At 38.0% G+C, this 22,304-nt stretch overlaps 1 protein-coding gene across 1 annotated transcript in view; it reads left to right on the top strand.

Annotated features, from left to right (window-relative positions):
• The first annotated feature begins 315 nt into the window (after positions 1-315).
• TRIM24 (tripartite motif containing 24) overlaps positions 316-22,304 on the top strand; it is a 37,836-nt gene continuing 15,847 nt past the window's right edge. Inside the window, exons 1-8 of the mRNA XM_010005873.1 lie at positions 316-373; positions 546-664; positions 8,198-8,345; positions 10,979-11,111; positions 12,374-12,490; positions 15,232-15,346; positions 16,044-16,190; positions 19,170-19,287. Coding sequence (XP_010004175.1) covers positions 316-373; positions 546-664; positions 8,198-8,345; positions 10,979-11,111; positions 12,374-12,490; positions 15,232-15,346; positions 16,044-16,190; positions 19,170-19,287 — 955 coding nt within the window. The remainder of the gene's footprint in view (positions 374-545; positions 665-8,197; positions 8,346-10,978; positions 11,112-12,373; positions 12,491-15,231; positions 15,347-16,043; positions 16,191-19,169; positions 19,288-22,304) is intronic.

Here is a 22,304-nt window from a genome sequence, read left to right as displayed (position 1 = left end):
AAAGACTTCCTTTTTGCTGCACCTAGGAATGGTGTTTAAAATGTTTATATATATCTTTTCCATTTCAGTCTAGTCTAGTCACTGTTGAACCCCAAGTTTTGCATTTGACTTTGTAGTGTTTCTCTTAAGAAAGTTATTAAGTGTTTAAACCTTTCGAGTTACTGGTTCTCTGCTCTTTCTTCAACCAGGAGTCTAAGTATGTTGTTGTTTCAGAATCTGCATGTCTTGCAGAGGAGAGAAGGGAGAGGACCTTGCATATATACATTCCTTTTAGAGAAAAGAAATTAATTTTCTTTAAGGCAAATTCTTTATAGGATGGAAACAAAGAGGTGCTTGACCTTGGTTGAAAGAAGACATGATCAGGGAGTAAGAGGTAAAGGTTACAGATGATAAATAAGAATTACCTTCTTTTTTACTTGCACCTTGTTGACAGGAAGGTATTAAAACATTCTTTCAAAGTATATTTATCCCTACAAGCTTTCTTTGAAGTTGTTTGATATATCTTAAGTTGTGTAAGCATAATGAGATTTTTTTTTTTCCCCCAGTCGGTGTTATCCGCTGTCCGATTTGTGGTCAGGAATGTGCAGAGAGACACATCATAGATAACTTTTTTGTGAAGGATACCACAGAGGTTCCCAGTAGCACAGTAGAGAAATCAAATCAGGTAAGTGCATTAACATGTAATCAAGTTAAGACCTTTTGGATGTGTATGCATATCCTTGGCTTCTTTATATGTGGCCTTTTTGCTCTTCATATGGAGGAAAAGACTTCAAGTACTTAGTCATCACATGGGGTAGCTACTTTAGAAAATCAGTTAAAATTTATGAAAATGCATGTGAAGAAGGTGGTTATCTTATTCTAAACTATTTTTAATTGCTAATATATAATTGCGTTGTGATAGCAAAAGATAAAAGCAAGGAATAGGTGTTAGAATGGGAATTTATATACTTGGGACTGGGCACTTGAAGTGCGCTGAATCAGAGACCCAAACAACACTGTATCAAGAGACCTCAATAAAAAATGGAATCCTCTAGTCAAATCAACGTCATTGTTCTTATCTCAGCACTGACAAGACATGACACTAGATAGCTGGAGTGCAGTTATCAAGCAAGAGGCTCAATGTTTTTCTTTGGGGAAGATGGTATGTTGTAGGGGTTTCTTGTTTGTTTTTCTTACGTAAGTTGCCTCTTCTTCCCTCTGCAATCAAGTAGTAGCCATCTCATAGAACCAAAACCTGCTTATCTTCATGAGTAGTAATACTGGGGGTTTTTTTCCTCATGACGATTTTTCAGGAGGAAGGTGCTAGCATGGAAGCAATCACATCTGCATACGACCACAGTTTAGCCATGTCTGGTATCAAAATATTGCGTGTTTTAATTTTTGGCTAGTAAGAGAGTATCTCAAGTATCTCTTTACTCAAATTTTTTCTTAAACTTCAAGAACTTACTGTAAATAATTAATCCTCTTTATATGTTGCTGTATTCTTCATAACAGTACAAAAGATTACTGTGTCAATGGGGTTTGCATTTGAAATTATCTGCTTTATTTTGAAAATGCCTCTTTTTTTGATTTCCAGTTTGGGGACCTGTATCATTGGCTCTTGATCCATTAGTTTTGGGAGCAGCTTCTTAGAGGTCCTTTGTTGTATAGGTATGCTTGTTTCAAAGCTTAGCTGAAATTTATGCTTACATGTATGAATGGGTACATCTCAAAGGAACAGATGAAAATACCCAGTCAAGTTTGTGATACCAGCTCACTGACTATGAGAGGCATAACTGTCATCATCTCTGAGGAAGAGGAATTAACTGATGTCTCAAGAAACAATTTTAAACTGTGTTCATTTTATAAGGAATTTTGGAACTGGATTTCTGAGAAATGGTAGGCTTCACCAGAAACTGAAATTCCAGGGAGTCTGAAAGTATGAGCAGTGTTCTCTTCACGTAGAGCAGTTGGAAGTTTGCTTTTTTTGTGTTGGCATGTGCTGTTTTGTTTTGTGGGTTTTTTTTCTTTGTTTGTTTTCTTCCCCAGGATGATGCAGGGAAACATCATTTTGCAGATGCTTATGAGATTTACAGTCTCTCTACCAGTAAGACTAAGAAGGTGCGAAGTCCTTCTTGCATTGAAAATTTGATCATAACTTTTTAGTGACTTTAAAATGAGGAGAAGAAGCAAGATAATAAATAACTTTGTTATGCAGAAGCAGTCCAGAATTTTTTCAGGGGCCTGTGCTATAACCTCTGCTTAGTTATATAAGTCCTCTGAGATATTGCCTTGGGGATTGGTGATAGAAGTAAAATAATTTTTCCTGGCTTTAGTGGCTAAGTCTTTTTTATTTTATTCCCCTCCCTCATCTCCTTCCTCCCATTTAATTTTTTTTTTCTGCTTTCTGTGAAAGGTAAGTGGGGAATTGAGGCCTTTGAGGCTTGGGTAAGAAACTGCAAATTAAAGAAGGGTTCCTTATATTCTTGAGGTTGGCCATTGTAATGTAAAATTGGGTGTACTCCAGTGGGTTATAGGGTATTAGAAGTTGGAGCATCCAACAAACTCATTGATATCAGGAGTAGTCAGACACTTCCTTGGAGTTGAGGGAGATGTCTTGTTTTTGTTTTTGTTTTTTTGTTAAGCTTCTGATCTTGATCTGCTGGAAAGAGACAAAGAGAAATTCCACATATTTCAGCAGCTGGTTTGGAATCATCTGTTACTGAGTGGTGTGAGCAGATGTCGGGGAGGTTCTTCAAATCCTTAAGTTCCCTTCTCAGACATCCATCTTACTATTTGTTTCTTTCTCTTCCTAACAAAAAAACACAGGCTTGCAGTTTAGAAAGCTTGTCTGAGTTCAGCTAACTTCCTTGGCTGAACTCAGAATACTTTCTGCAGCAGTTGAAGGCAAACCAATCGAGTTTGCTAAACCAGCAGAGTAGTGTTCTTGTGTTGTTAGATATCTGCTTAGTGCCTCTTGGAAACAAATGCTGTGCAGTTTCTGTTTTGTTTGTATAGGTTTGTTTTGGCATGATGATGAAGCTTTTTGGACATTCCTTTTTACTTTGGCATTGGAACTATAAAAAAACACTACACCTTTCTACAAAGCAATCAGTAGCTCAATAATGGTTAAACAGATCAGGGCCCTATTCAAGGGAGATTATTATGAGGCTTAAAGATGATGCGTCCTTCTAATCAATCTGTCTTGTTTTGCCTTTGAAGGAGCCAATTGAAAAGAAAGAAAAATTGCCAGTAGCAATATAGGCAACAGACCAGAGGAAGTAAAGTGGAAAAGAGACTGTGCCTTGCAGGAAAAAATTAAATCAGAGATCATCCAAATTCTGTCAAAAACTGGCTATTTTCTAGAAGTTTTCTACTGAGAACTGTCTCAATTTGGCTTTGGTGCTTCAACAGCTTTAGCAGGATGCTTAAGGAATTAGACTTCCAGGCGAGCCATGGGTTCTGTGCAAGTAATGCTGTGGTTAAAACCACTGATCCATATTTATGACTGCAAAAAAACCCAACCAAATAACTTTCAAATTAAAGTTTGATTGTTTCAGGTTTAAAATGGTAATAATGCTAAAATACTGTTTAGCACATTTAATTTAAACTGTAGGAGTGAATGGTGTATCATGGAGCCTGGCATTGTGGGATGAGAAAAACAACAGGAATTCATTAAAATGCCCTCCATCTATCTAAAATCATGTTTACTGTATCTGAGCCTGATTTAGCAGTTCAGTACCCTTTCTTATACAGCTGTGCTTTCTAGCAATTTTTACTGAAGGCTTCAGGAGCAAAAGAAGTAAGCATAAAGAAGGTGTAAAACTACCTAGTATATGTTCCACGAGGGCTTTCCTGGCTGGTGTGAAAGAGAACATGAAGGATTTTTTGCTGGCTAGTAGCACAGAAACGTTTGCAGAAGAGAGACTAATGGGAAATGCAGCTGTGATCTTTCTGAAAAGTAATCATTATAGGTTGTGGCCACCTAGGACATAAATAATTAGAAAGAATAGATCTTTTATAATTTTTGTTACATTATGATTTCTTGAAAGGCTTAGCAACAATTACTGAATGCTAAAAAGAAGCTTGAAAATAAAAATTGATGATACTTGATGCATGAGCGCATTGAAAGAAGCTTCTAGCCCAAGAGATGTTACTGAAGCAAAAGCTTCATTTTAATAATATTAATGTAGAGAAGTGAGGGAAATTTAGGAACCGAAGAGAAGAAAGTAAAAATGAAGTTTAGGCACTTAACAGAAGAAAATTGTTTCATGCTTGTACAAAACCATTAAAGTAAAAATGAAAAGTATGAGAATGATGCATGTGAGAAGATCGTAGTGATAACACTGGCATTGCTGCAGCATATTGAACCTGTAGAGCATTTTAGTCTGGGTCCTAATTCTCATAGCTTCTCTGGCCATAAGACAACACATATTAAAAAATACCTTTTGATGGTGAGGACACTTAGAACACTTTATCTTTACCAGTTACTGACCTGAGAGCTTTAAATGTTGTAGTAGGGATGAGGAACAGTTGGACTTTTATGTGAGATACCGGGAATGTAGTAACAAAACAAGTTATGAATTTAGATCTTACAGTAGATCTGGATACTAAGACAGCAAGTCTGACTGGCATAATAAAACAACTAAGAAGAACAATATAGAGCAAAACGTTTCTCTATTTTTGTATGGTGCCAGAGTAGCCACCATGTGTTCTTCCAAAGAAGAACCTGGATGCAAAATAACTTGTCAAAGCGGTAGCCATGGCCAAAAGGTCTTTTAAAGGAATAGGTTTAGGACAGTGGGTAACAGACTTAAGTCATAATATGGTTTTGTTGTTCTTTGAAGAGAGACAGGTGTTGATGGGATGTTTGGGAAAAGAGGATACTTTGGTCAGGGCTCATACATTTTGAGGTATTAGCACCTGGTTCATACAGAGTTACATATAGGCGAGAATGTTCCAAAAGTCAGGTGCTGTCTCTGATTTTGTATGTGCCAAGAAACGGTTACAGAACTAGTAGCATCGATGTTTTTTGGATCCAACAGGGGAAGCCATTGCCATCTAACTTTACACTGGTGAAGTTTTGGAATGTTAATTCACTGGATATTCCTCTGGACTACTTTGGTTTCTTCCACTGAAACTTGGAAACCTTTACTTGCTTAGTTAATCTCTTTAATACTCAAAGTATATATAATTGGAAGAGTGGTTAGCTAACACTGTTGCTGAAAAGATTGCTGTATTACCTCAACTCTTGCAAGTAAATCTTAAATATACAAGCTTTTACAACAGAAAAAATAGTACTTACCTGCAACATGCTGAGTAATTTAATTACATTTGAATGAAAGCTGAATGAATGCTTCCCGGGGTTATAAATACTGAAACTAGTAACTGAATTAAATATAATTACAAGGAAAACTCAATTAAAAATAAATATCTGTCTAACCAGAATAAAGGCTTACAGGATAACTAGAGAGTTTTCTTTCAAATCACTGTAGCACTGCTTGTATGAAACAACTGTAAGGGCAAAGTAAGTTTTAGGTTTTGTAAGCATATAGCAAATATTTACCGTAATTGCACTTCCATGTACTTTAACTGTATGACTTATTCTAATAAGAAGGAGTTCTAGCAAAATCCAAGCTATATCTGAAAATGCATATTTGAAATAAGAAGAGGGTAGAATTAAATCTAGTTTCTACCTAGAGGCCATAGGTATTTTGGCAGTGTGGGTTATGATGTCTATGAAAAATTTTAGGAAGCTGTCTCTTCCACTTGGTGGTTTTGAAGTGTACAAATTTGGAATATTTATTTTTGGCACCTCAAAGGAGGAGTTTCAGTTCATTTGGTAGCACCCAGTAATTGGTTATTGAATCACAATCTTAATCTAATTCCAACCATGGCAGGTCAAACCAGTTGAAAAAAATATAAAAAGAAAGCATATTGAAAAAAGAAAACAGGCAAAGAACTTGAAATCTAAGAGGAATTAATAACTTCTTTTGAACTTGCTTAAATGCCCTGCTACTTAGCAAGTTTATCTGATTATATTTGTTAAAGGTGACCTGGAAGGGCTTTTGGGGGCTGAGAGGGGTTCTGTTCCTTTGCTTCTTTGACTTAAAAAGTTGTTTTTTCCTAATTTTGTTTTCACTGTTGGGTTTTTTACACTAAACAAACAGTTATCCAATCTTTTATCCTCCCTGCTATCTTGCAAAAACTCCTCTGGGTATCTGGGTTCAGAGGCTGATCATACCTCTCTGGCAACAAGACTGATTTAAAAACTGCTTTCTTGACCTACAGTAGTTCACTGCCCAGTCAGCAGTGCTTGTGGAACTGATCCTTGGGCTACAATGATGCAATCAAACCGGTTTTACACCACAGTCTTGCAGAGGGTTGCCTTGGCACACCTGAGGAGGAGCCAGCTGGCAAAAGAGAAGGGAGGGAATTTCTTGCATGGGAGTTTCTGCCAGAGAAAATGTAATGTTGAAGCAATGTCTCAGTGATATTTGCTCATTCTAATTTTTTCTTTTTCAAGAAGCTGTGCTGGGTCCCCCCCAAATGTCATTGAGATTAAGTGTTAAGAGCAAGTAAAAATGTTCCATTTCCTCATTACAATTAACTTCCTTTAACTGCTTTACTTACATTTTCTGGACTTTCTAATAATGTCCTGACTTCGATATTTCTCCCTAGTAAACCAGTCTGGGTAGGACTAGAATTTTTGTTGTGAAACAACGAAACTAAGTGAAACATTTAAAAAAAAAAAAAAGAAAAGATTTTTAAAAATAAAACTTCCAGGCCTTCTTATAAACAGATAGAAGAAAGGGCACAAGACCAATTTTTTCTCCTTTGCAGCAGGTCCTTTAATGAAAAGGAACTGCTTCAGACTGCAAGTGACAGCAAGAGGGGTCAATAACCCTTGTGTTGTAACTTCATTTCTCAGAAGGTACTTGCTTTGAGAGGCAACATGATCCAGAAGAATAAGCACAGCATTGGGATTCTGGAACTCCTGTGTTCAAATTCCAGTTCTGTCAGTAACTTGCTATATTGGCCTAATGCAAGTTTTGTGCTGATTTTCCTCTTTTCCTTGAAGAGGAAACTGGGAGGTAGTTCTACATATATATTATGTATCTGCATAGGGGTTAAATATTTGCTTCCTTTTTAACTTAATCTATGTTTATTTTGTGCAGATGCAGAAGCTAGATTTTTTTTTTTTTGGCCAAACTGGGAACTAAACTAAAATCTAAATTTTTCTCCTTGTTGCTCCTTCTAGCAGAATTCTATCACTGTGATCTGTAAGATAGAGATTTCTTCAGAGATCTTGAGACCTTTGTTTGCACTGTACTAAATGTTGATAGAAATAGAAATAGATGCTAGTTACCTAAACAACTATGTGCGTAAGTATGTTCACTATAGTTGACACCCAAAACCTCCTGAAGGTATGATGAGGGAGGCACTGGAAAGTAGGTGTTAAAAATGTTATGAACAAGTCAAGAGGTGTTGTCCATCGCTCAGTTTTCAGCTTGTTCAAATTATGGATCCACAGGAACTTTTTCCTCTCTGTACAGAGATATTTTGGTCTGCTGTCAGGTTTGTTTTCCTTATTTTTTTATTTTTTTAATTCTAAATCTCTTGAGTGTTGTCCAGAGAGCCCCAGGAATGAAGAGGCCACAGTTTGAAATTATTATGCATTGGCTGCAAATCTGTTCTAGGGTAGCTTTACTGATAAGCTTAACTGGAATGCTCTCTTTAAGTGATGATGCAGAGATTCTTGAGAAAAGCCCTGCTGCTGCTCAGTACTGTTTGTACCTCTGAAACTAAGCAGGTAAAGAGAAACCAAAATTAAAACTTCTGTGTGAACTGAAGGAGGCCTCTAAGATCAGAGCATTGCTGCTCCTGTTCTGTCTTTAGTAAACATTTCATAAGAGCATGTTGTACATAGTAAACATTTTAGGCTTCTAAGTGTGCAGTGTTGGGCAGAAAATAATGGTTTGATTTGTATCATGTCAGGTAAAGGTTTTAGAGTAACACTGACAAAATGACCACTTTCTTTGAAGAGTCACATTCAATTTTATATAGTTATTTATAGTGTTCCTGTACCTCAGGCAGTTTTCCATTCTCATTTGTCTGTTTTCAGAAAACTATGAAAGTTCACTGATTATATAGGAACAGTAGCTTGTATGTATAGTCTATATTGATTTCAACAGCTACCTTTTCTTTCTCATGTCAGGTCTGCACAAGCTGTGAAGACAATGCAGAAGCTCACGGTTTTTGTGTGGAATGTGTGGAATGGTTGTGCAAGACCTGCATCAGAGCTCACCAGAGGGTTAAATTCACAAAAGATCATACTGTAAGACAGAAAGAGGAAGTATCTCCAGGTAACACACTTGATTTATTATTTTACAAAGAATGTGTGTCTGTGTTGGAAAACTGTGTTTGACCACCACATTTATTTTTAAAGTGATGGATTTCAAAAATTGTATTCCTTAATCCTACTAAATGTAAAAGCACAGATTCCTTATGAAATAACCATTCGGTGCATATTAATTGGTGGAACCCTGTTATTTTTCTGGTTGGCAATGGACGTACTTGAATAGTTTCCTGCCTCCCAGTTGCTTGTTTCAGTTTCATTGCTGAGGGAGGCAAACATTTGAATAAATTCTGGTGTTTCTTTGGCTGCTGTCATCTAAGTGGATTTCTTAAATTATGCAGGTAACAAGAGAGAAAGCTTTGTTTTAAGCATTAGATGCATCAGAACATAGCTATTGAAAAGGGACACTTTGTGGCTGAGGGTTTGATAGCTGTTCTTCTGACAGGTTTTCCTGTCAGATGTGCTGCATAGTGATAAGAAACCCTACAGATTGGTACTTCATATGATTTTTATATAAAGTGTTGTAAACCAATAAATACACATAGATTTTGTCTTTCACCTGGAATGATTGCAAATTATTGTCTAGACTTTAGAGATCTGGTGCAGAAAATACTTCTTTATGCATCTAGTCTTTCTAGAGGTTGACCGAACTTTATTGTTCTGTATCACAGCAAAAGGAGCACTAATAAATTATATTTTTTCAGCACTCTGACAATAAAGCATCCTCTATTAGCAATAAAGCATGCCAGAATTCATGTTTTAGCCAAGTACATTTTAAGTTTTTAACATTTTGCTATAGAAATTAAAACAGAAGTATATTATGAATTGGGTTGTTTTTCTCAGTAGGAGCTATGATAATTGAGGTTGGAAGGGACCTCAGGAGATCATTTACTCCAGCCTCCTGCTTAAAGCAGTCAGCTGTGAGATCAGATCAGGTTGCTCAGGGCTGTATCCATTTGGACCTTGAGAAACCAGCAAGGGTGGATGTGGTGTACAGTGCAGCCTCTCTGAGAAATCTTGGCTATTCTCATGGTAAAAAAGGCTGTACTTCTATTCACTGAGAACCTCTTTTGTTTCAGTTTATGCCCATTGTGTCTTGTCTTCCAGTGACAATGCAGGACAATTATTAACAAAATTGGGTATTGACAAACATGCTGCCAGTTCTAAGTCCATTGTGCTTGCGTGTTTTATATTGTAAATATACTTTAAAAAAATACATTATTATAAATATTTGTATTTATTTTTATTCCACCATATCTAGTCCTGTGAATTTTATATGTAATGTGGACTTTCACTTCTGTAATCTTTATTGCTCAAAGGGGTGGCTTTCAGTACAATATTTTTGGGATATACACGATATTCTGTATCCCACTTTTCATTTTGACTGAAGGGTAGAGATCTGAAAATTACTCCTTCCAGGTTTCATGAAAATTGAATGGTATGGAGAAGAGATCTTGTTGATCTGCAGTGATCTGCTGCAGTCTGAAGCCAGTTTTTGTTACAGACAGTGTAATCCTTATGGACTCAGTGTTCAGGCCTATAAGAAACTAGGCTTTGTTGGTTAAACTGTTTAAAAAACAGATTTTGTTTGTATCATCTGGGGGTGCTCTTTGGCATTTGCTCGCTAGAAGCAGAAGTGAGTCCTCTCACCCATTTAGAATGTCTTGAAGGGACATTAGTGATTTCTGATTATTATATTCTTTATAGTTTAAACTTTCAAATTCTTGTGTGTTGATGTCCTCAAACCCCTTTTCACCCACTTGATTAAGGAAGAAGATACAGCAATGAACAAAGTCAGCAGTGTCCTCATCTCCATTTAAGAAAGGAACTTGCAGGTTGCGCAATGTCTCTTGCAACTGAAAAAGTACTGGCTGCTCCTTTTGCAAATACTTTTGTGTTATGTTAAAATAAGTTCTAGACATTTTCCATGATAGCGGGTGTTAGGTCCTTGTTTGATCAAGAGTGAGGCATTGCAGTTTGAGCTTACAGCTGTTACGTTCTCAGTTAGGTGGCCTGATACACACTTATACCATCTAGGTAAGGAATATGGTAAGGAAAAGCAGGAGAATGCAAATATTTAGTAATCTCAGGAGACTGGACTGACATCTTAAAATCATTGAATCAACTAGGTTGGAAAAGACCCATAAGATCATCAAGTCCAACTGTTAGCCAAGACTGTCAGTTACTAGAACACAAAGAGCACCTCAGTGTCCTTCTTGTAGTGGAGCTGAAGCTGAACACAGTACTTGAACACTGGGCCTCACCAGTGCCCAGTACAGAAGGACAATCTTAGTCCTACTGGCCACAGTATTTCTCATATAAGCCAGGAAGCCATTGGCCTTGGCCATATGGGCACACTGCTGGCTCATATTCAGCCAGTTGTCAATCAACATCCCCAGGTCCCTTTCTGCCAGGCAGCTTTCCAGTCACTCTTCCCCAAGCCTGTAACATTGCCTGGGGTTGTTTTGGCCCAAATGCAGGACCTGGCACTTGGCCTTATTGAACCTGGCCCATCCACATTCCTCTGTAGAGCCTTCTTATCCTCAGGTAGATCAACACTCCTGCCCACCTTGTTGTCATCTGCAGACTTACCTTCCTTACCTTACCTGCAAACTTACCTTAACTTCCTTTATTCAACAGAGGCAGTTGGTGTGACCAGTCAGCGACCTGTGTTTTGTCCTTACCACAAAAAGGAGCAGCTGAAGTTGTATTGTGAAACCTGTGACAAGCTGACCTGCCGAGACTGTCAGTTACTAGAACACAAAGAGCACAGGTATTGAAAGAAAATATATGTTTTATGCAACTCACTTAGAATAGGTTGAAGTTGATTGTAGCTCTAGCTGTGTGGGTGAACACAGCCAGGTGAAAAAAGTGCAAAAATAGTTTTTTTGCTCAGGTTTGTATCCAAAAGAATGTGGCTGACGAGTGTGTGATAATTTGGAATAAAACCTAATTCTTCTAATTTTTAATCTGGTGATTTAAGCACAAGACCTTACTTCACTGTCAAGTTATTTGGACAGTTTGTTGCTATGCAGCTCATCACAGAGTCCTTAGAAAGCACAGGGGCTGTGTTACACAACTGTACACTTCTGTGTAATTTCTCTATTTGTCCTTCAACAAGACAATTATATAACAGAACATTGCCAAACAATTTCAGAATGGAGCAAATGGGCTTTTTTTTTTTTCTGTGAAGGGCCCTTTAAATAAGAGGAAGAGTAAACCTATAGTTTGGCTATGCTTTGACAACACACTCAAATCTTTGGGTTGCTTTTCTTTGGTAATCTCCTGCTGGCCCCAGAAGCTGAAGGGCAGGATTTTATACAACTTCTGAGTACAAAACAGTCTTGCTGGCCAACAGGTACAGTAGTGGTCTAGGCCAGATGTACTCTTAGGTTAAGTGTTAATATGCTCACTATACCTGATGCAACCACCCAAAGAACTTGCTTGCCTGACCAGATGAACATCAGTAGGTGAAGTGTTGGCTGCTGATGCTCCTTGGAACAGGCTAAACCTTGTTCTTGCAGAGTTCGAGTCTTACTCTCCAATTCTCTTTTTCTTAGGAGTTATATCCCTTTCAGAACATGCCACTTCTATTTTTCATCAAATTGTTGGTGATTTCATTTCCTTGATTTAAAATGTTGCTGACTTCTACTGACTCAGTAATCTTTTGCCTTCTTTTTCTACATGCTTATCTTGGATGAAGTAACAGCTTATGTGCACTTTCACTTACAAAGTGATGACTGCAGCACAACATTAATTTTTGTTTTGCTAAAATTAGGCCATGGTCATGCGATATCCCTCTGTATTTATGAAAACCCTAAATTATATTTAAAAATATTGCAGGAGATATACTGTAAATTCAAATATATTATAAATAAAATATAAGTATTTACTGACATGTTACCATGTTGACAGTTAAATTTTTTACTTAAGCAGCATCTTTCTTCAATTAAATAAGTCTTATAAGGCACTCTGCTTTTTAGCAAGTGTATCACACCTTTTGCGTGTGTAAATACTGACTCTTTTTTACTACAGGTACCAGTTTATAGAAGAAGCTTTTCAGAACCAGAAAGTGATCATTGAGACACTAATCACCAAATTGATGGAGAAAACTAAGTACATAAAATACACAGGGAAGCAGATCCAAAACAGGTATGTATCAAATGTGGAGGTTAAAACTGACATAGCAACTTTACTTATACAATCTAATTTCTTGAAATATTTACATCAGTGCGTTTTGTATCTCTCTCTAAAAGAGAGAGAAAGTGAAAGTTGCCTGTTTAATGTGCTTGGTTATGTTAAGTAACTCTTCTGCTCAGCCTGTGGACTTACTGGGCAGCAATAGCTTGGGTGCAACAGAACAACTTATGAAATAAAGACAGTAGAAGGCAATCTTACATTCTTCCCCACCATCACCACACTTCTTTCCTTAGTCTAGATATCTCTTAGAAAGTGAAAGGTTATGACTCATGTTTTCATTATGCTTGTGACACACTTGAAGATTCATGTAATACTTTTATGCTTGGGGCTTTGTTTGGTACTACAAACCTAGGAGAAAAGTGTGTGCTGCAGTTGGCCTTTGTAACTGCTCCTTTAGCAGAGCTCAAAGACAGCACCTGGGAAGATTCAATGCAGTATGGGATGCTGACTGTAACTTGAACTCTTTCTTTCTCTTTTCCTGTCTTTGAGGGTGGTGGGATGGAGAAAAACCACACCAGCAGACACCCTTCTCTTCTTTTGCTGTATCAAAGTAATTTTTCTCCCTTGCATCTTAGCAGTAGTGTTTTCACAATGTAAGATTATGCTTTGCTGTTGCAAGTTTGAGCACTATTGTTGAGACAGCTACATTAGAAAATCTGTTTATTGTTTTTGTTTCTGGAGCACCATTCTACCTTAGATGGAAATGAGACTGAAACAGTTTTGATTGATGTGGACTGGTCCAGAAATGTGCTGTACAATTAGAAATCGATAATTACAATGAGCATAAAATTTTTATCAGTGGCAGATGTCAGGAATTTTACAGACTTTTGGCATTAGATTTTGCCACCAGTTAAGTTAATTTTATCATAGTTTACTGATACTTGCTCTTTCTATTTCTCCCATTTTCTTGACTATAAGTATCTGCTGATGCTCCTTGGAACAGGCTAAACCTTGTTCTTGCAGAGTTCGAGTCTTACTCTCCAATTCTCTTTTTCTCAGGAGTTATATCCCTTTCAGAACATGCCACTTCTATTTTTCATCAAATTGTTGGTGATTTCATTTCCTTGATTTAAAATGTTGCTGACTTCTACTGACTCAGTAATCTTTTGCCTTCTTTTTCTACATGCTTATCTTGGATGAAGTAACAGCTTATGTGCACTTTCACTTACAAAGTGATGACTGCAGCACAACATTAATTTTTGTTTTGCTAAAATTAGGCCATGGTCATGCGATATCCCTCTGTATTTATGAAAACCCTAAATTATATTTAAAAATATTGCAGGAGATATACTGTAAATTCAAATATATTATAAATAAAATATAAGTATTTACTGACATGTTACCATGTTGACAGTTAAATTTTTTACTTAAGCAGCATCTTTCTTCAATTAAATAAGTCTTATAAGGCACTCTGCTTTTTAGCAAGTGTATCACACCTTTTGCGTGTGTAAATACTGACTCTTTTTTACTACAGGTACCAGTTTATAGAAGAAGCTTTTCAGAACCAGAAAGTGATCATTGAGACACTAATCACCAAATTGATGGAGAAAACTAAGTACATAAAATACACAGGGAAGCAGATCCAAAACAGGTATGTATCAAATGTGGAGGTTAAAACTGACATAGCAACTTTACTTATACAATCTAATTTCTTGAAACATTTACATCAGTGCGTTTTGTATCTCTCTCTAAAAGAGAGAGAAAGTGAAAGTTGCCTGTTTAATGTGCTTGGTTATGTTAAGTAACTCTTCTGCTCAGCCTGTGGACTTACTGGGCAGCAATAGCTTGGGTGCAACAGAACAACTTATGAAATAAAGACAGTAGAAGGCAATCTTACATTCTTCCCCACCATCACCACACTTCTTTCCTTAGTCTAGATATCTCTTAGAAAGTGAAAGGTTATGACTCATGTTTTCATTATGCTTGTGACACACTTGAAGGTTCAGCTTGGGGCTTTGTTTGGTACTACAAACCTAGGAGAAAAGTGTGTGCTGCAGTTGGCCTTTGTAACTGCTCCTTTAGCAGAGCTCAAAGACAGCACCTGGGAAGATTCAATGCAGTATGGGATGCTGACTGTAACTTGAACTCTTTCTTTCTCTTTTCCTGTCTTTGAGGGTGGTGGGATGGAGAAAAACCACACCAGCAGACACCCTTCTCTTCTTTTGCTGTATCAAAGTAATTTTTCTCCCTTGCATCTTAGCAGTAGTGTTTTCACAATGTAAGATTATGCTTTGCTGTTGCAAGTTTGAGCACTATTGTTGAGACAGCTACATTAGAAAATCTGTTTATTGTTTTTGTTTCTGGAGCACCATTCTACCTTAGATGGAAATGAGACTGAAACAGTTTTGATTGATGTGGACTGGTCCAGAAATGTGCTGTACAATTAGAAATCGATAATTACAATGAGCATAAAATTTTTATCAGTGGCAGATGTCAGGAATTTTACAGACTTTTGGCATTAGATTTTGCCACCAGTTAAGTTAATTTTATCATAGTTTACTGATACTTGCTCTTTCTATTTCTCCCATTTTCTTGACTATAAGTATCTGATGGTATATCTAATAATTAATGCTTATGACCAAGAAATACTGTAGTCTCAGCAACAGACTAGAAGGTTGTGGGTTTTTTTTTAATGATGGTTGGTTTGGGTTTGTGGGCTAAAGGACATTATTTTCTATACTGTCTGCTTACAGAATTCTTGAAGTGAATCAGAATCAAAAGCAGGTGGAACAGGATATTAAAGTTGCCATATTTACACTGATGGTAGAAATAAATAAAAAGGGAAAAGCTCTACTGCATCAGTTGGAGGTAATTTAATTTCTTTCATAAGAATAAAAAATGTCAGTCTTAATATTTTAATGTGGATTCATGTTGAGATAAAATCCATTTCTAGCATTTGCCACCTGTGCATGTCCTATTGCAATTCCAAAATGGAGAAATGACCCACACAAACCATTTGAGCAAGTGGGATTTTGGTGGGCGTGGGGAGGAAGGTTTTGTTTTTTGGGAATTGTTGTTTTTTTTCTAATTGTTACCTGTGTTTCCTGCTTTGTGAATCAGGGCTGTCTCTGAGCCCTGTTTCTTTCTCCATGCTTTTGCAAGTCATAATTCTATGTATGCGTCATGCATGAAAAGTGTTTCTATCAGAATTTTTCATAGACTCAGGGATCCAGTAGCAAGTCAAAGGAGAGAATTGTCTAGAATGGGTACCTGGGAAAATATAATCTCCAGTTGTGTTTTAAAAGAGTGTGTGTGTAAAGAGGCACATACATACAAATATATATACATACACACAAAAACATATCCTAAGAGAAAATGGGAATCTGCACAGAAAGTCCCTATGCAGTGACTTTTCTGTTTGATAGCTGCAGTCAGGGGGCAGGAGTGGTGCTTTTTAGAAGAGCTGAGTGAAAATACTTGATCATTGTGAGTTACACATACAAAAGCTAATGCCTGTTTAACTGTGAGTTGAATCCTCTAACTGGAACTGCTTTTCTACTTGCAGAGTCTGGCAAAAGAGCATAGGGTGAAACTTCTGCAGCAACAACAGGAAGTGGCAGGTCTCTCTAAACAGCTGGAACATGTAATGAATTTTTCCAAATGGGCAGTTTCCAGTGGGAGCAGCACAGCACTACTGTACAGCAAACGCTTGGTAAGGACAGATAGAGCATATAGTTAAGATTATATGCTACGTAGAGCATGCAGTTAAGACAAATATGCACTCAAATGATTGCAAGTAACACTGGACAGTTAGACGTGCTAATGTCTTTCTACTAACAGCAATATTTGTATATAATTTTTCATGGTTTTCTCTTGAAGACATAATGTTTCTAATAATTTAGCTCTCTGGTCATTGTCTTCTGTTACACTACCAGAGCATTGTTGTAGATCTGCAGAAGTAGGGAGTGAAAAACACAAAGCCATGAAACAATGGGAAAAACGTTGTTGTGTCCTACATCATTGTTAAGGTTCTTTTCAGTACTTGTTACCTCCAAGTTCAGAGGAAGATGGTATGTATACATTGTAGGGTCCAATATAGCATTTTAATGTAAAAATTATTGTATTGCTTTGTTCTGTCACTCACCTTCCACTAAAAGTATTCAAAAAATTATAAAAAGGAAGCCGAGACTTTTGCTTGTCCATGCAAACAGTTGTGAATATTTCAGTGCTATTATGACACTAAAGATCTGAGTTCATGTGGTCTCACTAAGCTGACTGCTCAAGATAAACAGAGATCCTAAAAGACTTGAAAAAAAACCACAAAAAAAACCACAACAAAAAGCTGACCACGGTTTGTCCAGAAGTTACTAGCATTGTGCTAGCCTGATGACAGAAACATGTTCTTGTCCAACTCCTATAACTGGATCAAAAATCTTTGTCTTAATTTTCTCATTGCTTAGTTGAGAACCTACTGGGGAGTTTTGTGGGATCTGTCTCTTTGGTTTTGGAGTTACTGGTGGTGTGTTTTTCCTTTTTTTTTTTTTTGATTCCCAGAAAAGAGCTGCAGGCTATAGCAGATGGTGGAATATTACTTAATTTTATCAACTTACTTCAGGTAGTTAAATTCATTTGGCCTGCCTTATACTGCCTCAGCAAGTCATCATTTTAAATTGAATAGAAGGCATCAAACTGAGTCATGTTGTTTATAGTTGTTTAGTGTTGCCACAAAGACTTCTGCTATGTGAAAAAGAGAAGTTGTATTATGTTGCAGGTGTCTTAATCTAATAAATATTATGCAGCTGAAGAAAAAGACCATCTAGCCCATAAAGCCTCAGCAAATAAATATTTTTCAGAAGAACAGATCAGCTATAGGCTCCTGATTTTTTGCTGAAAGTTGGTGTTCTTTGGGAGTTGAGTGGCTAACCTGTCTGTGGACATCTGGAACATTTGTTCCTGAGCAATGATGTATAAAGGAGAATGTGAGAGGTCTGCTTTGGCATATCCAAGTGCTTGAAACTAGAAGGGAGGAATTCCCAGCCAACTTAGATACAGAGCTACAGCTAGGAGGCAATGTCTGTACTTCAGGGAAATTGCATGCTAAACAGTTTGTGGGAAGACATTAGCTTACCAGCCTAATCCTCTAGCACAAACAAAACAGTGGTAGCTACCACTATTACTTACAGGAGGTAGCTAGTCTTGTCATGAGTTTATCTACGATGTATGTGTGAGCACAAGCACAGAATCACAGGATTGTCATGGTTGGAAAAGACTTCTGAGATCCTCAAGTCTAACAGTCAACCTAGAAAAAATCACCATGTCCACTACAGCATGTCCTGATCTGCCATGTCTACACGTTTCTTGCATACCTCCAGGGATGGTGATTGAACCACCTCCCTGGGCAGCCTGCTGTATTGGCTGACCACTCTCTAGGTAAATAAATTCTTCCTAATATCCAATCCAAACCTCCTGTGGTGCAACTTCATGCCATTTCCTCCAGTCCTATCATTATTTACTTGGCACAAGAGGCCAATACCTACGTCACTACAACCTCCTTTCAGGTAGTTGTAGAGAACAATTAAGTGTCCCCTCAGCCACCTCTTCTCCAAACTAAACAATCCCAGTTCCCTCAGCCTCTTCTCATAGGAGGAATATATGGAACAAACTAGGACAAGAACTGTGTGCATCTAGTATTGGTGACAAAACAAAGGACTAGAATTTCTGTAGCATAGTATACTTGATGCTGGTAGTGTACACAAATCCTAAGGTTACAAACTCTTTAGGAAAGACAGAGAGGGGAGACAGGGTCAGGGTGTTGCCCTCTATGTCAGAGACCAGCTGGAGTGCATGGAGCTCTCCCTGGAGACAGATGAGGAGCCAACAGAGAGCTTATGGGTTAACATTAAGGGGAAGAAAGGCCAAGGTGACATCATGGTGGGGGTTTGCCACAGGTCACCTGAGCAGGAGGATAATATAGATGAGGCATTATAGAGACAGGTATGAGCAACTTCACATTCACATGCCGTGGTCCTCATGGGAGACTTCAACCACCCTGACATGTGTTGGAAGAACAACTCTGGTACATGCAAACAATCCAGGAGGTTCCTAGAGTGCAAGGATGATAAATTCCTTTTCCAAGTAATCGAGGAACAAACAAGGAGAGGTGCTATGCTGGATCTTGTCCTCACCAACAAGGAAGAGCTGGTGAGGGATGTTAAGCTCAAGGGCCAGAGGGACATTGACAGGCTGAAGAGGTGGGTTAGTGCCAACCCCATGAAGTTCAACAAGGCCAAGTGCAAGGTCCTGCACCTGGGTCAGCACAACCCCAGGCACAAACACAGGCTGGGGGAAGAATGACTGGAGAGCAGTCCTGAGGAGAAGAACTAGGGGGTGGTAGTAGAAGAGAAGCTCAACATGAGCCATCAGAGTGCACTGAAGCCTAGAAAGAAAACTGCATTTAGGAACAATGGAAAGTTATTGATAATACATTTTATTTGTAGCTTGGAAAAATTTCTCTCTTTCACATCAATTCTCTAGGGGCTTGTTAAAGGTTTTTGTTGGTGGCTGGTTTTGGGGTGTTTTTTTGGGGGGACTTTTTGTTGTTGTTCTTCTGTTTTGTTTTAAAGACTTTATGCTGTTTGGATACATAACTCAGGCCTTAGAGAATAAAAATCTTACTTTGTTTGTGTTTTAGATTACATATCGGCTACGGTATCTTCTCCGAGCAAGGTGTGATGCTTCACCAGTGACTAACAATACTATCCAGTTTCACTGTGACCCTAGCTTCTGGGCTCAAAATATTTTCAATCTAGGTATGATAAACTTTTATTAGCCTTTTGGTGTCTTGTTCTTATTTTGAAAGCATCTTTCTTTTTGTGAAGATGGTGGCCTCTGCCTCATTCGTTTCTTGTTTTCTTTTGTTAGATTTATTTCCTTGCTTTTAGAGGACATTTAAAGTGCATCATATGGGAAAAAGCATTATTTATGAATACTTATGATATAATATTAACAAAGTTATCTTGAAAGGTATGTGTGATGGTGTAAATAGCAGCAGGATGTTTCCTGGACAGTACTCATGCCTTTTGGCTTCTGAAACAATCTTCACATCCTAACAAAGAAAGGATTCCAGAAGTTAGTCTCATTTTGCGTCTTCCAGCCCTTTCTTCTACTTCAGTCCCATCTTCCCAGGCTGAAACCCATGGAATAGCATAATATGTTTAAGAACCCCCAGATGCTCCCTTGTCACACTGAACAATAAGCCTTGGACAAGTGAGATGAAGACAAGGGGACGAAGCCAAAGAAAAACAGAAGAGCAAGGAAGGGAACACTACTTTTGGACAGCTATCTGTCTTTTTAGGCTGTCTTGAAGTTGTTGAGTGGAATTCAGGAGAAACTGTGGTTTTCACGGCGTTGCAAATGTGTTCCATCTTCATTATCATATAGATTTTGGTCTTGTCTCCAAATTCTCTTTTCAGGTTTTCATACATCTGCGAGTTGGTAGGGTTTTGTGTTACTGGTGAATCCCAGAACCTGGAAGCTTTGCAAGCAGCCTGCTTGGGTGATTGCCTGAAAGCCTGAATTTAATGGAGATAAGCATCCCAGGAACTCAATGCCTTAGGAGCAGGAATTGAAACTTAGAGGTCTTTTTAGGATTTTGACTGCTATCATGCTTCCTTTCTTTCTCCGCTGTTAGCTTGATGGGTATTTTTGTGTTTCTGTCATGTGTAGAATGGTTTGCACGATGCCTGTGGGACCTTCTCCGCCTTTCATCAGAAAGTGCAGTCAGCTCTACAAATCTACAGAGAGGTGCAAATATGTGCTTCTCTACAAAGGCAGAGAAAGAAAGTTTTATGGCAGTGCTTTAAGTCAGACAAGCTTGTGTCCTGTCACACTGGAACACTGCATGGTAGCAGAGAAACTCTCCAGGTTCTTTCTTTAAAAATAATTTTCTTTGGGAAGAGAATTGAAAATGAATCTCTTATTTCCAGACACAAACTGTCAAACTGTGTGGTGATAACTGTGAACTGATGCTAAACTGAGATGATGCTTGTCAAGAGGGAGTTTTTGTTGTGTTTTGGTGGTCTTTTTTATGTTTGTTTATTTAATGAGTTGCTGAAATATGTTCACTTAGATTTTGAGCAGTGCTACGATAGAAATGGTATCTGTATATATCAGCACAGGAGTTCTTGTAACAGTATCTATTTAAGTGATAGTTAAAACCAGATCATGTTCATCTCTCTGGTTTCAGAAATTGCAACCTTTAGGCTATTACCTTTATGATCAGATAAGTTCAATTTTTGTAGATAAACCAAATTAAGAGCCATTAAAGGAAGAATAAAACAAGGTCAGAGTAAAGAAACAAGTTACTTTAGGAATGTCTTGAATTCTAGTCAGGCTGCATGTCACTGACAGTGTGATACCATCTGTACAGTAATAGGATAGCTCTCTTGTGCATTTCAGAATATATTCAAGAAAAAAAAAGGCAACATTTACAGTGTTTTAATTCCACAAATTGTATGATAACCCATGGCTTTCATGAATAATAGAAGGGATTCGCTGTACTACCTGCCCCAAATGAGCCAGACTAGACTGCACAGGATCCACAGAGGCACAGAGTGGCAGATTCCAAGTTCTGCTGTAAACAGGGATTGTCAAACTGCCAGTGATGCAGCCACCTCATGAGGTGAACTCTCCTGGGAATAAGCCCTAGATCTCTGAGAGAGAAAGGAGTCTGAGGTGTCTGTCTTGTAGTTGTACTGAAAAGTTGTGGAAACTTCCACAGATCATTGGAATTTTTAAACTCTTGATTTTGGACCATAACTGTCCCTATGTCATAGTTTAATCTCAGCTGGCAACTAAGCACCACAGACCTGCTCACTCACTCCTCCCTGGTGGGGTGAGAGCAAGAATCAGAGGAATAAAAACAAGAAACCTCATGAATTGAAATAAAGACAGTTCAATAAGTAAAGCAAAAGCCATTGATGCAAGCAAAACATAACAAGGAATTCATTCACAACTTCCCATTGACCAGCAGGTGTTCAGCCATCTCCAGGATAGCAGGTTAATTACTTGGGAAGACAAACACCATAATTCCAGGCACTCCCATCTCCTGCTTCTTCCCCTAGCTTTATATGCTGAACATGATGTCATATGGTGTGGAGTATCTCTTTGGTCAGTTGGGGTCATCTGTCCCCAGGTGTGTTCCCTCCCAATTTCTTGTGCACCCCCAGCCCACTCTCTGGCAAGGAGGTGTCAGAAGCAGAAGAGGCTTTGACTCTGTGTGAGCACTGCTCAGCAATAACTAAAACATCCCTGTGTTATCAACAGTGTTTTCAGCACAAATCCAAAACATGGCCCCATACAAGTTAGTATGGAGAAAATTAATCTTATCCCAGCCAAAACTGCCATACTCTACTTCACTCTTTTTTAAACAAAGAAAGTGTCTTTGTCTTTTCCTGTGCAGTGTGCTAGTCCCTTGAATAAAATCCAACTCTATCCTAGTTGGAATTCATGTTTCTTGGATGAGGTAGCCAGAATTTTACATGAGAGTTTCATGTAATCATACTCTATATCTCTTCAGATAAAGTCTCTCACCCAGCATTAATCTCTTTAAGTTATCTGTGTTATTTCCTTCTAAGTCAGTGGAGAGAGATAAGACATCTCCTGCAGGTGCCAATCGCATCCTAGAATTGGTGGTGTGTAGCAAGTGAAAGTATTATTTGAGTATTTCATGATGTTGTCTCAGAGGCCAGAAAGGATCACAACGCCTTTAAGTGTTATGATACAGTTATATCTTTTTATCAGATGATTGGATCAGGATACTCTTTCC

This window comes from Chaetura pelagica, unplaced genomic scaffold, assembly GCF_000747805.2.
Source record: "Chaetura pelagica isolate M959 unplaced genomic scaffold, ChaPel_1.0 scaffold79, whole genome shotgun sequence".
Lineage (NCBI taxonomy): Eukaryota > Metazoa > Chordata > Aves > Apodiformes > Apodidae > Chaetura > Chaetura pelagica.
The sequence above is the reverse complement of the archived record's forward strand: the minus strand, read 5'-3'. Positions and strand labels throughout refer to the sequence as shown.